The 19,266-nt window shown below is 36.5% G+C and overlaps 1 protein-coding gene across 1 annotated transcript in view; it reads right to left on the reverse strand.

Moving 5' to 3' along the window:
• Positions 1-14,333, reverse strand: part of LOC124411310 (alpha-1D adrenergic receptor) — a 106,422-nt gene extending 92,089 nt beyond the window's left edge. The window contains exons 1-2 of the mRNA XM_046890379.1: positions 13,789-14,333; positions 12,439-12,733 (exon numbers count right to left, since the gene is read on the reverse strand). Coding sequence (XP_046746335.1) covers positions 12,439-12,733; positions 13,789-14,124 — 631 coding nt within the window. The 5' untranslated portion in view covers positions 14,125-14,333. The remainder of the gene's footprint in view (positions 1-12,438; positions 12,734-13,788) is intronic.
• Positions 14,334-19,266: the final 4,933 nt, after the last annotated feature.

Raw genomic sequence — 19,266 nt, forward strand, 5'->3', positions numbered from 1 at the left:
ATTTCAAATGAATTGAAAAATTTCAGAGAATCCAAACGATTTTAACTGATTTCCCAAGATTTCAGAACGGTTTTACAGGATTTTAAAAAAGCTTAAGATGCTTTTCAATATATTTCAAAGCATTCTATGTGGTTTCAGAGGATTCCAAATGATTTTACAAAATTTCACGGGATTTCAGACTTTTTTGACTTCATGATTTTACACAAATTGCACAGGATTGATGAAAGGATTGCAAAATATTTAAAAGAATTTCAAAGAATTTTCTATTGATTTCTTTAATGTCAGAGACTTTAAATAATTTCACGAAGTCCTGAATCATTTCAAAAGATCTTCAAGATTTCGCGTGATTTCACAAGACTTTCTATAATTTCTTCCTCATTCTTCGTATTGGTTTAGCATCATAGAAAAATCGAAAACTTATTTACGCTCAGTCGAAACTGGAATTGAATAAAAAAAATTTGGACGAACTTGGCCTAATTTCAAATTGATTTACCTGATATTTTTCGTTTGATGATCTATAAAATTCCTAAATGTAATCAGTTCTCCAGAAAAATCGACACAATTTTCCGTGCGAAGAGTTTTCATTTATATTTAAAGTACGCTGAATTTTTTCTGCCAAAAAAGTTCCAAGCTCCGTAATTTTTTTTTTTTTTTGTCACATAACAATTTACAAAGCATGTTAAACATAGACTTTGAAAACGTCAAAATCATGGCAGTCGTCGTGTTATATTATACCAAATTCTTGAGATTGACGATCTGGAAAATTCAAAAAAGCTCTGATGCAAAAAATTCGTAAACGAAAGCGTTCATATGTTAATTAACGAATCTTATTACACTTCAAAAGTTAATTAACAGATGAACGCTTTCATTTACGAATTTTATGCATCAGAGCTTTGTTGTAGATCGTTCAATTCTTCACAAGAATATATGTTTCTCATTATTTTCGGTATATTCGTCAAACGACTTAGAAAATTTTATAGATAAAAAAAAGTTTTTGCCACATTATTTCGATAAGATACTTCGATCACAAAGCCGACTATCTTAGAATTGATGTAGAGAGGTAAAATTTTCAGGAATTTTCGTTTTTTCTTATTAATTTGAAAGTGCTAAAATTAAAAAACAACCCTATTAATGTACCTCTACGTATATTGAATATACCTGATACTTTGAAAGTTATATCAAAATTCTTTACCAACAAAATTGGATCACGGCTTAGCGAAATCACCTGTTTTCTCCCCGGCAGAAATTAATCTACTTTTCTCAGGCACGAGCGCCTTATAGATTCGCTCTCTAGCGATTAACGGCGCAGGAAGAAAAAAAAAAAGCTCCAATATATCCACCTCTCCTTCGAAACAAGTTTCAACTACTGAATTTTTTACTTTTTCTTCCTGCAAGTTCTTCGAACGTTTGATGTCATAAAAATTCTGTCAGAAACTTGAGCTTGGAAAGTGGGGTTTCCATAAGTTTTTCAAAAACTTATTATTTTCAGGATTTTTGACGAATTGTAATGAAATTTCCAAATGTTTAAAAAATGTTCTTCAAAAATCAAGCACTTGTTTCATCAATTTTTTTCCGAAAACTTCAGCTTTTCTTCAGCAACGATTTCTGACGAATCGTGACAAAATTTAGAAACTTTTCACATCCTAAACAATCTTTTTCAAAATATAATTGTCACGAATGAGCATCACATCGATTTCTCGAGATTCTATATTATTATCGTAGAACCGATAATCGTATCCTCTGCCGATGGGTGAAGGTAAAATCCTTTGAATAAGAGATGTCAAGAGGGTCAAGAGAAAAGCTTTTCCAAGTCTTATCAGCTTCCGAGAAGAGCCCATAAGCGATAACGGACTTCGAAATCCGACTGAGCTTCGTGCCTTGGCCCGTTTTCCGAAAACAGTGGAAACGATTTCGAAAAACGAAATCATATCCAAAGTTCTTCGACTTGATCTCAGCCCAAATTTTCCATAAGCTCCGTTTTGAAAACGGATAAAAAAAAATCTGAGAAAATTCATGGACAAAGTTTTTGGCTCGCTTTCACCCCTAATTTAAAGATTTTTATACATGCATTATATAATGGCGACTTAATTGAACTGAGAGTTTAGATTATTATTAGCGTTGCCGATCAAGTCTCCGTAATTAAAATTTTGCAAAATAAAGATTTCCCTCGAAAGAAACAAAGGATAAACGGGATTCAATAGAAATCCTCGAAAAAGCACATCAGGTGCAAAAACCTTTTGGTAAGTAGATTAAAAATGTGTTTTTATCCTTTATTAAAAAAGATTCAAATCGCGTAAAACTGCCGAGAAAATGTCAATTGATTCACAATAAAAGCATGATTGAAACTTGATCCCTAGTTTTCACGTCCGTCTGATATCAGACTGCTGCCACACTGGGGTCAGACTGACCCCAAACTTATCCAACAACGAATGATAATTAAGTATGAATAAAAAACAAAATAAGTAATGCATTGCTGAAAATTCAGAAAAAAAATTAGATTCTGGTTTTTATGACTTACTTTAACAGTCCGCAATTCAAAGAAATAAAAACATTCCGTTAAACACCAAAAAGTGAATATTATTAACAGAGTTTTGTCAATCGAACGTAGCTCACGTGAGATTCTACAGCCATCTGACTCTGAAAATTTTAATTTCTTGCTGAAAAAACTTCAGCTTTTATACGAAAAACTGAAAGATAAGATAAATTTTGCAAGCAGGGGCATGAAAAAAATCGGCATTTTACCGAGAGACGCGTTTTTGAGTTTGATTTTTTGCATTATTTTTTCCATAATTTTTTTATGCCCATGGCGATACGAAAACAATTAAGTATAATTTTATATACACCCATTTGGCATTAGATACGTGATATAAAAAAAAATATTTTCTCAGCGTGGAAAAATTTAAGGCAATATTTCGATCGAATAATAAGAATGATAATTATTTTCATTGTCTTCGTCGTTTTATCTATCCACTTCAAAGGTAACCCACTTAATTATAAATGAGCCAATCTTCGCCTTTGTGTATTTAGAATGAAGTTAATTCAAGGCAGCAGTGACAGTAGCGAATACAAAACGACGGGTGGCGAATGTAACTGATTATTATTGCGAGTGTCGTTATTTATGTGTTGCGGTACACAACGTAATACATGTGTATTTATACGATTACGTATATATCGCCACGTTTTCACAGTTATAATTGGATGAAGCAAAGTTTGTATTCTGCCAGGTTCTTACGCAATAATTTTCCCGTCTCTACTCGTCAAGTTAAACTGTAACGCCAATTCCTCAATGTTCTGTGTGCGGTAGAGAATTAGTGTATTCTGGATTGATTGTTAGATAATAAGATGAAAAAGAAAATAATGATCGTTTAATAATTTTTCGTTAATACTTATTACGCGGTTATTTAAATAATTTTCAGTTTTAATCGATTTTAAATCACGCAAAATTCGAAATATTAAATTGTACTGGAGAGAATTGTTTGAAAATAAAAATCACACTAACGGGTCGGAAATTTGAGGGAATAGAGAAGATTCTACGTCTAAGTTGAATCAAAAGAATTCGGTAATCGTGAACGCGGTGAATATTTTTCAATAAATATTTAAATTACATTGTAAATGTTTCAAACAATATAGTAAAGAGAATGAACGAATGGATAATAAATAAATAAATTAAACAGGGTTGAACTTGAACTACATCGAGGTTGATTTATAGAAATGGTGGAAGAATTATGGTTTCAGTAGAAACTCTTGGATTTATTTCGACATTACTTTATGGACAATGGACAAAAATGAATTCAATTAATTTTGTGATGTTGATAAATACGGGCATTCTACAGTTTCAGGATGAAAGAACAATACTTGTCATTGTTCAGGATTAATGACGTCACTCTACACTCGGGGCGTGAACAAAAACAACAGAATTATCTTGTGGATTCTACTGATCTTCGTGTTGCTTATGGAATATCAAAATTCTAGTCAGTCTATTAATTGAAAAATAATAACAAAACAATGAAAGAAAAATTGGGTGAACTGAATGGATGTGATTTTTCAAAAATCAGTTCCAGGATGGGGTTCGTGATTTGGAAATATTAAAAAATGGCGTGGTCACAATAGCGAATTTGAAAAATATGAAAATCTATTCTATACAATCTCAAAATGTTACAAATCAAATTATAAAATAAGGTGAGATATAGAAAACCAAAATACAGAATCATCAGGATTCTGTTGATTTCACTTGTTGACTTACTGTTCTTACTCATTCTACAATTCTACATCACATTACAATTCTATATTTAGATTTTCTGCACTGTGATACCCTATACCACATTTTGACTTTTCTATATTTCAACTTTCCACATTTTGTAAATTCTATAAAACAGATTTTTACACGTTTTAAAACTCGGTATTGTAGCCATAATTTTTAATAATGTTTCTACATTGTTTCCACTACTTATTAACCCCTTGAGTCATAGTAGTAATTATTCTCACCACTTAAGTTGTATCTATATTTTTGTATATCTAGAGAACTTTTCAATATACCTATTGCTTTGCGGTTTTTTGCTATTTCTGATCGTATACTAATAGGTTTTCAATACTCGAAATTAATTTTTACGATAATATATAATGTAGTTTGGTATTGTTAGAAACAAATTAAAAAAATCGTAAAAATTGCAGAAATTATAAGTTTTTGAGGTCGCTGATTACAAATCTGAAATCATATTTTGATAATTCAGTATAGCAAACCTCTGCATGGTTTTTTGACCGTATTCGATCAAATTTTAAATTTTTGCCCTGCATATTGAATTTGTCATTTTGAATTTTTGAAATTTGATTTCAGATTGGTAATCAGCGACCCAAAAATCACTTCACAGAGTTTTTTGACTGGATTTGATTAAATTTAAAATTTTCGTCTCTACTATATTGGATTCGCTACCTTGAATTTTTGAAATTTGTGTTCAGATTCGTAACCAGTGACCCCAAAAACCAGAGAATACTATTTCCTTATAAAATTTGACTCAACACAATAATGTGTGATTCAAAGAATTCAGTCTCTCCTTACACTTAACCTTTTTCTTCACATCGACTTTCCGGCATCTGGAATTTCCACATTGAAATTCTATACAACAAGTTTCCAAATTGCCAAAAACTCGATATTGAACTATTCAAAAACCAATTTTCCCACGTTATTCCTCCCACATATCCAACGTTTCTGCACATTGAAAAACCATAAAACAAATTCACGGATTTCTGAAAATTCAAATCGTGACTTTTCCATTCCCACGACTATTCTGCAAACATCGATTCGCGTCTCTCGCCTGTATTCTTATCTCCAGTTAGCTAGAGATTAATGATTCGCGTTGGCTGAACGGAAACATGGATCGCGGAAAGACGGGGACGGGAGTCGGTTAAATTCATACAATTCTACACGCAGGCACGTTCTCGCCTTCGTAAATCCGCGCTCACATACGCCTGTATAACGTTCAACACATGGACGCATAGATAGACGCGAAGAGGCACTGGCATGGGTACGTTATGCATACACCGTATGATGTGTGTTTCAACCCCTTTCTCAACCCGTTTCCGTACTTCGCTCTACTACCCAGCATACATCCCCGCGCCCTGAGTTTGCTCTGATCACACATTTGCACACTTGAAACGTTCTACCGTATCGTTGACACGGGATGAAAAGAGAAGCGAGAGAGGAGGAAGGAAACAAGAGTCAGAAAAATAAAAAACGAGCCTCAGAAAAAAGATGACAAAAAAGGATGATGGAAAATTATCAAAATCGGATTATGGAAGCGATAAAATTGCGAAAATATTTTTCACCCTTTTTCGAAACTCTATACCAGTCGTAAAAATCTTTCAATGCATCTTTTTACTCTCGTTAAATGTTGAAATTTTACATTTTGTTTTTTTTTTTTTAGTTGTAGTGCAACTATTTTTCGACATTTTCAGATTCTTTTCGATGGATTTTCATTGTGATCTTCCTGACAATCCGATAAAAATTTCTACTTTCTCTAATGATATTAAATCATACTTTGAGACTTGTTAACTAATGTTCAAAACTTTTTAGGTAGAGTTCAGTGGACAAAAAAGAAATTTTACTTATCGACGGCATTTGGGGAATTTTGGTAAAATAATTCCATTGTTTTTAATTAGTTGATCCGAACCCGTTTCCGACATGCGAGGACATAATTCGATGTAGAATTTTCTGCTCTACCCGATAGTTGAGTCAATTTTCATCTATCGACAGCGGTTTAAAAAAAAAAAGAAATGCAAAAAACGTGAAATTTGCTCGTTTTTTCTGAAACCCAGGATATACGGCTCAAAAATGACTTGAGATTTGAATTCTTGAGGGTCGATAATCCCTACAAACCAACATACAGCCTTGAACCGAATATTTTGAACTCAGATCTGCTTTGACTCGACTATTTAAATTCTCTCGAGGATTCCTTGAGACGCGTTGTTAACTTCACGACGGAATATTTTCCACGTCACTGCGCTACTTTTGAATACTATCCTCATTCCGTACATATTTAAAACGTGGCTTTGCGAAGCGAGATTTTTGATGACAGATTTCTTCAGACCTGTTTCGGCGTATTGCGAAACAATTCCAGAGGGAGCCTTCGTCGTTTCAGGCGATTAAAGCCGCCCCGTATTGCTTCCGTTTAACAATCCCCTATTTAAGGGTGCACGTATCGAATGTACAAGCCAGTCAAAGAGCTCAAAAAAAATATGACAGGTTGAAGGTTCGAAAGTGCAATTAAAATTAATTGACACAAATTGCCTGTTTCAAGTAGAAAATATGACTTTTTGTCATTCATGGAGAATTTATTCCCGATCAAAATGAGCTCTAGTTTCATTAAAATCGGTCAAACGATGCGGTCTCTTTATTCTAGAAATAATTTGACACTGGAAACCCTTCCAAGGCATTAACAATTCGCGTTAATAATGCCAAAAGTGCATATCAAAAAAAGAGAAAAAAAAAATTTCTTCAATCAACTCAAAAATAAATCGATGGATAAACTTTTTTCCCCATTTTTTTGCCGTAGACTTTATACATTATAGACATTTTTAAGTTGATTAGAGAATTTTTTTTTTCTGATACATCCTTTTGGCATTAGCAACGCGAATTATGCTTCCGTAGCTTATATTTATGGTTATTAAAATTGTTTTTACGGTATGGGCATTGAAAAGTCCACTTTTTGTGGCAGTTTTCGTTCCGTAAAGTGACGCTTTATACGGCAGCGAACAAAGTTGCGGAATAAAGTCTTTATTCCGCAGTTTTGATGCGCAGTTCGAAGTGCGCATCCCAAACTGCCGAATAAAGTAGTTTCGTCGAACAGATCGCGATATAACCTCACTCTTCGTTTTGCTTTTCAATGCCCATATCGTAAAAAATATTGTATATGGCATGCCCGTAAACCGTTTTTTGGCTCGGATAATTTCAGTACTCGCTTCCGGCTCGCCTTCAGCTCGTCCTGAAATCTTTATCCTTGCCAAAAAAACAGGCGGTTTACGGGCATGCCACATAAATAGCTATTTCTGTTTCCGGGGAAGATCGTTTAGACTGAATTCATCTCGATGAACTTCAGTTGTACTGTGAAACCTTTTTATATATGATGTTTCTTTCTTTATAGCTCTTTGACTGGACGGTACGTTCAGTGCATCTTTAATGCCATGGCGTCACTATGACGTAATCCACTCTAGTCTGCCGTGCATTGCATTGGCGACACGCAGTTTCCGGTGTTCCTTCTGTCGACTGCAGTGCTTCATGGGCGATCAAATTTTACGACCGACCACTCAGGTAAACCAAAACGATTGGACGATCTCGCATTTCAATGCAAATTAAATTGAGGTTGAATAAGACTTCGGACCGCAGAAATATCTCAAGCCGAAAATCCATTGATGGGAAATAAGCTTTGATTTTCAATAATAAGAAAAAACCGTAAAGCGATTTATTTCGAATATTAATTTAAGAAAGAAAAATAATTAATCACGACTCATCGGTAGCGAAAAAATTACCAAGTATCAACAAAAATAAATAATTCGGAAAAATTTTACTTCACAGGTTTGAGACATGATATAATAAATTATTCTTTTCCTTACTGAAGTGGAAAAATATCTGAACGACATACGAGTATTGTATAATATTTTACATGAACTTTTTTTTACAGAATGTAATAATCAATCAAGAACCGGAAATCATATAGTTTGATGTAGTTTGAACCGATGCATAATAAGGGAACTAAAATCACACAGCAAAAGAAAAAAAAACAAATCTAAATTAGGTCTAAATTTTTCAAGTTAGTCGTATAAACTCAATTTTGGAAATTAAAAGTAAATCAATACATCAATCATTCAATTTTTTTAAAAATAATGATCGTTTCTGATTGGTTTATCATCTTTTCTTTCTCTATTGTGAATATTTTTTTTTTTTTTTTGTAATTTGACTCAGTTTCCGGGTTTTGGCATTCTGGGTGAATGAAGAGGAGAAAAAATTCTATAAATTCCCAAGGCCAGCCGACGGCAGATATTCGATTTCCGGATATAATATTGGCGTAACTAACCACGAGGGATTCCGAAATTTTTATCCCCCGATGAAAAATACTACGGAATTGTGATAACTGACAAAGGATAGCGGTTTCGGCTACTATTTCCTTAAGAAAAATTAGAAACGAACTCGCATTGGGTCTATTGTTTACTAATAGTCCCGAAAACAATTAAAAGTTGAAGAAATTAATAATTTTCAAAGTGGTTACAATGTTAAAACGCTTTCCTTTTTTCTCTCTGACGCGTCGACTGCTGGCTGCTGGTTTTAAGATAAACTACCCATTTTGTATTTTCTGTTCTTCTATTCGAATTAATTCGTTTAATAATTGTTAAACCGACGAATGATTTTATCGAGAAGAAATAATTATCCCAGAATTATGAAGATTAAATTGAGTTAATCGGTATAGAATTCTTTATTCTTGGATTAATTCACTTCCGAATTGAAAAGCAGAGATATTTCTTTTTCTCTGCTGATTCACTGATGCGGATGATCAAATATGAATCTCGAGCGAAAGTAAACCGACTAATTAAAAATGTTCCATCAATGAACGGAGTGAAAGCTGCACGATACGATTTAAGTATGTACTTTCATGATAGATGATATAATTTTGCGGGTATGAAATCCGTATATCACACGGTGTTTAAACGCAAATGCGGGGTAAAAGTGTGCTCCCATCTGCACAGCGATTTCATACACTCAAATCCTGAGAGCAAAGGCTCGGGTTAATTAATGCTCGAATTTTTCGTACCTTGTTGTACGTGCCGCGGTGCAAAACGAAGAGGGATTTCCTAATGCGTGAAAACACTTTTCACTCTGGAAATTATACAGATATATTTATACAACGAGATTCAGATCGCGAGGAAAGAATGGAGACGAGAGAAGGCTGAATCGTTCTTCGGATGAGGAGAAAAAAATTAACAACGCGAAATTAAAAAAATGCGTGTACACACGGACGTGCAAAAGCAAAGGAATGATTAAGGGGTCTACGAAACTGACGAGCAAAAAAAGGTTTTTTTTCAAGAATTTTTTTTAACAACTTTTAACTGTAAATATTGATACAGTCTTTGTAAGGCTTACTAAATACGCTCGCGAATTACATGAAAATTTTTTTTTGTATTGATTTCAATCACTTTTTGTACACAAAAATCAGTCCGAAAAAAGGTAGGTCCGCGGTGTTGATGATTTCTCGGAGATGGTTAACCTGAAACCAAAAAATCGAACGGTTTCAGATTCAGCATGTTAATGGCTTTGAAATGAATTAGACTTTCTTGAAATTTTCATTTTAACTGTATTAAAAAAAAAAACGGCAAACAAAGCGGTCTTTTTCAACTTTTTAGAAAAATGGCCGCCATTTTATTAATTTTGCAAATATGAAAAATCGTGTGATTCATTCCAAGACCATTAACATGCTGAATCTAAAACCGTTCGATTTTTTTGTTGCAGCTTCACCATCTCCGAGAAATCATCAACACCGCAGACCTACCTTTTTTCGGACTGGTTTTCAACTACGATTTTCGTGTATAAAAAGTGATTGAAATCAATAAAAAAAAATTTCCTTATGCATTTTGAGAGCGTATTTATTAAGCCTAACAAACCTTATATCAATATTTAGAGTTAAGACTTATTAAAAAAATTCTTGAAAAAAACATTTTTTTTTTTTTTTGGCTTATCAGTTGGGTAAACCCCTTAAAAAAGAGAACAAGAATATTTCACCCAAGGTTCTGGGCCTTATCACAAAATTCGTGTGAGCTTTAATTTATCAAACCACACAGAATGAGTCAGCTTATAGAATTGTCGATTTAGAGTTCTTAAGACTGATAATCGTCATTTGCAATCTTCAATTTAGAATCCAAGACTCGATTGATAAGTATTTTTTTTGTTTTTCAATTTTTTTTCAGCTATTATTGTGAATTAATTATTTTGTATTAGATTATGCGTTACCCTTAAAGAATTTTCGAGTTTTCGACACATGTTCGAACTCATCTTTATCCTCTATTCTATTACTGTTTCAAGCGTCATTATCATCGTTTTTGTTCTCACCCTCGTTTTTCACCATCATGTTCAAACTCAAAATTTTCACATTTGCTTTCATTATTATTTTATCAGCTTCAATTGCCTCGTCCTCATCATTCTCGTCATTTTCTTCAACATGCGCTGGACTTCATCAACTTATCCAACCTCACGATTCTCGTAGTTGCTCTAATCATTCGCGATATCTTCATCATCCTCAAACTTTCTTTATCTTCAATTTTCTATTCACCGGCCTCATTCTTTTTTTTCTCACGCGCTAGCCTTCGTCAGTCTCATGTAAAACCTTATCATCTCCAAATTTTTTCTCACCATTCTTACAACCCTGAAAATCCACCTAACCCTCATCCTTGATTTTCATCATTCTTGACGCAATTCACATCGTCTTGATCTTGTTTTCATAATACTCGTCTTGATTACCCTCATCTTCAAGACTCCAACCTCATCATCCTTATCCTGATCCTCAACTTCCCCATTCTTATTACCCTCATCCTAGTTCTCATTACCCTCCTTCTCATTCAGATTTCTCCCTCCCCCTAATTATTCACAGACTTCCGAACGCGATACACACACATACATGTATACAAACTCATTATATCTCTTCGTTAGGATAGCCAAGTCTCGCCATTACGTCCACAGTCATGTAATATATTGCATAGTTGTAGTAGAGTCACATGAACGTGCGAGGTGAAGAAGAGTGGATGAAGCCAGGACTGCAGGCTCCATGCAGGCAGAGCCAATACCCTCATAGATTAATATTGTTTGATTATGAAGTTTCACGTAACGAGCTGTTAGACGGGATACATTTCCCAATTAGGGAGAAACAGCGCAGGATCACGATGCAGGTTCACCCATCTAATAACAACTTTGTAGCTTGATTCAAGGGTTGCAGGCTCTGCTCCCTTTAGTATGTACGTTGCAGAGTAGAAGTGTTGGCAACTGGATTAAGCTCTATAAACCAATTTCGAGTTCAGAGGATGATAGAAGGGAGACGAACGACTGGAGGTCAGCATGTTTCGCAGAGAAGTTTTTGCGGGCGTTTTATAACACGCTTGTTTATAATTAAATACCGATTCAACGAGGTGTAGGTGAATGCATTCGAACAGAATCCTGGATGCCCGTAATCAATCACCCGCAATGCCAGTGTCACTAGCTGACCTGACCCTTCGGTCCGTCCTCGCTAATATCGGAAAAACAACCTTTCACACGCAGTCGATATTTTTAACACAAGTCACACTGATTATCGTCATCTCATCAATTCTCCTAGTGGGAGGGAAGTGAAAACAAAAAAAAAAACAACAAAAAAAAATAAAAAATGTTGAAACCAAATTGACAGCGGATGTTTTTTTTTTCTTCCCCCCTTCTTTCCCAACCAATTACGTTGTCCAAGCTTGTATAATATGAATTTAAGACAGCCGTCCATTAACCAGGAGGTTTTAATGATAACAACTTGACAAACTCTTTTGCCCAGTTTTTTTTGGCCCACGTTTTGACGCCGTTGCGTTGAACAGTGAATTTGGGGGAGTTTCTAGTGGAGAAACGAGGGGCAAAGCAGGTTATCAAGGTGTACGATGGGTGGGAGTTTGATAAAAGGAGAGCTCTTCAGAAGGCGCGAGAAGATCAACACATAAGCATAAAAAACCGCTTTCGCGCTGCGGTCTCTGAGATAACTGTGATTAATGTCGTTGAATTGTGTATTGTGAGTTGTATAGTTGTAAGAGTAGATACTTCGTGAAAAGGATGAAGAAGGGTTGAGTCACGAGTATTCACAAAAGCTCGATGAAGCCGCGGACGAACTTCTGGCTGTCCCGCATTTATCTGGAAAGGATGGACACTGGCAAAAAATTTTCAGGACTCACCCAAAAACCCGGGAATGGCGCCCAGAGGCATGACGAAGAGGCTGACGAGGAGATCCGCCACCGCGAGTGAGAGGAGGAAGTAGTTTGTCACGTTATGGAGTCGACGATCCAGAGCAATGGCCAGACAGACGAGGATGTTGCCAAGGCCACCAGCGACTATGAAAACTGCGACGAAGAGGAAAGTCCAGTCCAACCGTTTGCCTTTGACGCTCCAGGATGGACGCTGTAAGCGACGCGTACACGTCACAGGTATGTCCGAGAGCGTTGGGTCGTTCGTTGCTGAACACTCGAGCAACTGTTGAAGTGAACGGGTTGTTGAATATGTGAAATGTATTTGAAAGTCAGCGATGAAGAAGGAACCAGGAATGTTAAAGAAGGTGGTGATAGGGAAGGGAGACTAGACGTGGAAAGAGTTTTTACGAAGGTCGTGAAAAGCTGAAAACGAGGATGAAGAAGCAGACGAAATCGAAGGTTTGACGGATAAAAGGATGATCAAGTGACGGATGAAATGAATGATGTGACTTTAAGTAACGCAAGTTGTATCGCAAGGTTTGAAAAATGAAGAGATGTTGGAGGAATTAGAGAAGCAGATTGAGAAAAATGTTAGGTGATAAGAGATAGAAAAAAAAGAAATAGAAGAAGAAAAAGATTGGCAGGTTCTAAGAAGAAAGGAAAACTGAGGGAGGTATTTAAGAAACAGATAAAATAGAAGGTTTGATTATAAGTAATAAAATTGGAAGGTCTTGTTTTGGTTTTGGAAGTTTTGGAAAGCATTGAAAACGATGAGAAAGTAAATGAGATGATTGAAAATCCGATGAAATTGAGGTGAAATTATAAAAAGGCAAGGAAGTCGTTATGGAAGGTTTTGAAAATGGAGATAAGCTGAATATATTGCAGAAGCAAATAAAACAGATAAAGAAGCTTCGAGTAGCAAAATTATTTTACAGGCTTTCAAAAATTGGATACCCTAAAACAGAAGACAAAGAACCAGGTGAAATGAAAGGTATGGCTATAATGTGTTGATGAAGTATATTTTGAAAACAAGCGGAAATTGACGAAGACGATGGAAAAGCAAAATTGTGAATAGAAGGTACAGCTACAAGAAATTGAGAAAATTCTTAAGGAAGGTTCTGAATATAAAATGAAGCTGAATAAGACCACTTTGCGGTATCCAAATGAAAAGAGGAATACAAGCCTTTTTTTCGTAGACCAGTTCAACAATATGATTGCAAAATAAAACGAGCTCAAACATGCATGGATTTAACGCTCGATGGGCTAAATCAACAAGTGGATGAAACAGGTCGAAATGTCAATCATGTGATAAAATCTTGGATTAGAATGAATATTGACCTCTTGAAGCACCGTGGAGTTGCAGTCCCTGAGCATGGGGAACTGGGTGAGGAACGTTCCCTCGACGTTTTCGAGGCCACTGAGGACCAGGGAGACGTTAACGTCACAGTCGAGGTAGTCACAGGGTCTGCATAACAGGGCCGAGTCGTATTCAACGGTGCAAAAGTGATCATACGGCGCCCATAGGGAGGTACCAAAATCGGTAGCACCCTGTCCGAGACTGCAGCCAGACAAGCAACCGTTGAAAGGAGTGTCGTTGCAGTTTGTCACATGCCGAAGCACCGTAGTTAAGTTGCTCGTTAAACTGGTCGATAGGTTCCCACCGCTCATCAACATCTTTGTCTCAACAATGTCACATTGTTGCCAGTCGCTCCTCTCAGCCTGCGCATGCTTATCGCCGATCCTCCTTTCCAGTTGATCGAGCCTTTCCTTATTTCAAACAGTATTTACCTCCCTTGCAGTGGCTTCATTTCGAATTTTTCTTCCCTGGTTAGACTGACACACTTTATTACCGATTCTTGAAAGCTCCTCAACGAGCTCCACATTCTCCCTCGATGTCGCCATCGTCATCACGTGATTCATCGCTACTCGTTACTGTTCCTATCCTCCACTCTTGGTCTTCGTCAGCTGAAAATCAGGAGAAAAAATTCAGATGACATCAAATTTTCTTGGAATTTTTTAATCCATGAGGTTAACACGTATTCAAACCGTCTCTAAAAATGTCTATTTAGTCGACCTTCACATCTCCACCTCATACATTTGTAAAAGGTTTCACTTCTCACACGCTTAACGGGCACCAAAAGTGAGATCTTTGATGCACGTGGTACAAAACGAACTTAAAACTACTTTTACATGTTTAGCGCGATTTCACCAAACGGGTAAAACTCAGCATGCTTCTAATTAATGAAGCGAAAGATGAAAGAAGATGGAACGACCCTTCGCCAAGTGTATAACATCTTTCCCACCAACTTATCTCGAGAACCGTTTACCGCCTGGCTCTCCGGACTGGTAACACGATTCCCAGATGGTAACCTACTTGTGTTAACATCCGCTCACTCTCAGTCCTGAAAGCTTCATCCGTCAAACCGATCCAGCCTGCTATACACATAACAGTTCCGAAAACATTCTAGATTTCACCTCGAATCACCCTTTTCCCGTCGACACTTGTCAGAAAATCAACTCCCGCTGAGTTTCGCGTCAACGTCTTGAAGATCACGATCAACGAACGTCTCGAAGATCACGGTCAAAGTTTTTTTTACACATTTAACGACACGTACGATTCCTCACTTCATCAAAATATGACATCAGGAATTTTCATCAAACTTTTCACTGCAGACGAGAAAGAAAATTCAGCGACACTGGGAAGTCAAAAACCCGAAAACATTTTCCAAAAACTTGAATCTTCGTTAAATTTAAATCAAAATTGAAAGTACATCAAGCAAATCTTACAACCAATGAATGCCATCTGCTTCCTTGGTTATCTTCAAAATAACTATTCTACTCGAAACGTGTAGTAAATAAAAATAGTAAAAAAAAAAAAAATCAAAACCATCCCGAAAATCTTGAGAGCAAAAAATCGTATAGTGTGTGTTTCATTAATCCCCTTCATATTTCTCGTTTTATTCCCGCAGCTCAGTGACAAGTTCATATTATACATGATACACCTATTTCACTCCTCTAGGGTTTCATTTCTTATCTTTTATCGTACACGACATCTGTCGCGATGCTGGCAACGCTAAGACGAGAGCTGCGGTTTTACCCGCGAAAATTTATCGCTCGATGTTTACCTTGCTACGCGTTACCACCCCTTAAAACAGGTATATAATGTATAATACACATCTATGTATAGATATATACATTGTATACCTGCACCCACTCACAGTTTTGGGTGATAATTTACGACAGCAATTTATGTTCTCCTTTTTATCACCGGAGAAACACGGACAAAAAGATATACGTGTAAATAAATAAACAAAAACGAACGGACCGTTTGGAGGAACTAAATATGAATAAAAAATCTCCGCTCCGTTTCCTTCATGGCGTCACGTTGTTCAAGATGGAAGAACGTACTCGGTTCAAGGGGGTATCTTACACAGGAATATTGTATTTTATCAAGATTTCATTGCCTATTTTACGAACATTCCACGGGATTTGACACAATCAGATGATACCTAGAATTCACTCACATCTCACTGTATCTAATAGTAGCAATAGTAACAATAATAGCAATAGTAGTAATAGTAGTAATGCCGGCAATAGTGCACATGGTAGTAACAGTGGTAATACCATACTTGTCATGATGACCATTGTGTTAAAGTGAAAATGGCGGTACTAGTGCAAATAGTGATAATAGTAATGATATTGGTAATACTGGGAATAGTGACAATAGCAGCAATAATAGTAGTAACGGTAATAGTGGTAAAATGGTATTAGTGGCCATAGTGATAATGGCGGTAGTGGTGTTAATACCGACAATAGTTGTAATAGTGATAACAATAGGAAAATGGGAATAGTTGCGTTAGTTGTGATACGGATAATAATAGTGAAGTGGTAACAGTTGCAATAGTTATAATAAAATCCTACAACTACAATTTCATACCATTTCATTATCCTGGCATATCATGGCAATAGTGATAATAGTCGTAATGCTGGCAATAGTGCACATAGTAGTCACAGTGGTAATTCCATACTTGTCATGTTGATCATCGTGTTAAAGCGGTAATGGTGGTACTAGTGCAAATCGTAATTATAGTAGTGATACTGGTAATAGTGGAAATAGTTGTAATACTAATAATAATAGCGGAGTGGTAACAACGGCAATAGTTATAATACAATCCTACACCTACAATTTCATACATTTCATCATCATGGCATATCATGACAATAGTTGTAATAGTGGTAATGCCGGCAATAGTGCACATAGTAGTAACAGTGGTAATTGTTACTACATGACATACTTGTCATGTTGATCATCGTGTTGAAGCGGTAATAGTGGTACTAGTGCAAATCGTAATTATAGTAGTGATACTGGTAATAGTGGAAATAGTTGTAATACTAATAATAATAATGAAGTGGTAACAGTTGCAATAGTTATAATACAATCCCACAATTTCAATTTCATATCATTTCATCGTCATTTTGCAAGCAGCTCACACGATTTCACATGCATCTTACAGCACTTCGTACCGTTTGAAAAACACATGGCATTTGGTGGAAGTTTTGAGGTATTTTATCGTATTTCAAGGAATACATTCCGCTGCCCTATTGCTAACGGTGCTGCAGTTCTGCTTTTACTATCCCTGCTTCCGCATCGCGTTGTTACAATTTTACGACTTCCAGTTTTTCCGAGCACGTGACTTGGGATTCAGAATGGAGGATTTCCTTCTTGGAATCAACACACTGGCGTAATCCGACCGGTAATCTCGGTCCACGAGGAGAAATATATAAGCAAAAAGATTGAAACGATTTCCACGAAGCGTTTAATTAGAAGGGCAACGATTACGAGGAACCGTTTTTCATCAAAGTTTTAGAATTCAAAATTATCCGAATCTAACTTACGTTATTGAGTGTTGAATGAAACAAGATTGTCAATGATTTCGATAATAAAAAGATCGACATCGTTCTTATGCACCTTGCCAAAATAGTATCGAAAACGTTTCTATAGGATGAAAATTAAAATTCTCAGCCAGCATTAAAAATAGTTCGTTGATCATCGATAAAAAAGTACGAGCCATCTGGTAAACGTAAGCACGAAAAAAGAATTCCACTAATCTATATACTACCGACTAGTTTACATTAATTTATTATAGACGTAAAAGCGTTGAGGAAATGATAACGGGCAGCCTACTTGAAGTAAAGCAACAAAAAGAAAAAAAAAAAACGTGTTTAATGAGCTGTCAAAATATTTCAACGATCCTTTAGCTAATATAGTAAATAAATCAACGAATGTGGTTTTCGTTAAGCTCACATCACATCACACAGATGTAAAGAACACCGTACACAAGTGCACGTGTATCACAAGTAATAAAGTTGTGAGAGTTTCTCAGACGCGTAATGTACTCTAAGCACACAGAGGTGATGATGAATCGAGTCTGCGAATCTACAGCTGTATTCGCACAGGGGGATCCAGCCGCAGGTGTAATAAATCAGCAAACGCGTTGACGCATATCCGGCGCTTCAGTAGTTGACGGTAAAGCAAAGAGCGAATTTCAAATTACCGCAATTAAATAAACGCTCATCGATTATACAGAAATATAACAATCCGATTCAAACTTGGTTAAAAAATATGTCACCTATTTTTTTCATCGAAATTTATGTTCTCATCCTTGTAACTTAGTCGCAGCGTGATCCCACTGGAAGCCCGGATGGCGCCATTACATTTGGAGCCTCGTACGGCGCCATCTGTCCCTGAACGCTGCAAGCTGCGTATGTATTAAAATTTTTCAATTCTAATTATAGACGCTGGCAGGATAAGTTGCATTTGTTTTATAAATAAACAGCGTAAACACTGATCACGAGCACTGATGCAAGAAGAGTAGAAAACTCGCCGAAAGATGGCGACACCAGGGGGCTCTAAATAACATGGCGGCTTCTGGGCTCCAATAGCGAGCAGAATCGTGCGTCGACCGGCTATCCAGTTAGTGTATCTATGCCAATGAGCCAGGACTAGAATGGAAAGAGCATAAGGTTAGAGTACAAACGCGGAACATGACGGCTTTAGACGTAAAGGAAGCCATATTGGAAATCCCACTCATGATGCTATCTGGTGAGCAAGACGCACGTGGTATACCAACTGTATATAATTTGTCCAACTCACGGTCTTAAACACAGTTCTTGCAACTTTGGATTTCGATGTGGGCCTCTTAACGTGCCAAGCCGTTACATTACATTATCAAAAATGTAAACAAAATCAACATGCAGTTACATTTGTCACACGCATGATGTAGGTTATGTTTATGTATCCATCGCTCGCAGCGCCATCTGGAATTTTCTTGAATAGTAGAGTCACTGCAGCCTCCTATTGAAATTCTGCCTGAGTAGCAAGATCTGTGTGTAAAAACGTTGTCTAACTACATCGGTGACCTGCTAGGTTAGGGACGCTGGTAGTTGCCGCCAGGTGGCATTACAAGTGAGACATCCAAGATGGCGCAACCAATCGGAGAGTCTCATAACATCTCACACCCTTTACGTCTTATCTCATCATATCTGCTGTGATTACTTCCACCATTCTATTCAGAGCTCCGTGAACTATATACAGTTATAAAATTAGTTAGTACCACCAGCCGCCATTTTGTGGTTAAATAACGGTCCCCTAATCGAGCAGTATTTGATTTGAAACAAAAACTTTCGCACGATTCGTCATTCTGCTCCTACTCGATATTGCAAAATGAAAGTCTGTCAGCTTGGACGAAGCTTTTCGTGCCTTAGTAATCATAGAATTGATTTAAAAACGATCAGCTGATCGCGCACTCTCTACCA

This window comes from Diprion similis, chromosome 10, assembly GCF_021155765.1.
Source record: "Diprion similis isolate iyDipSimi1 chromosome 10, iyDipSimi1.1, whole genome shotgun sequence".
Taxonomy (NCBI): domain Eukaryota; kingdom Metazoa; phylum Arthropoda; class Insecta; order Hymenoptera; family Diprionidae; genus Diprion; species Diprion similis.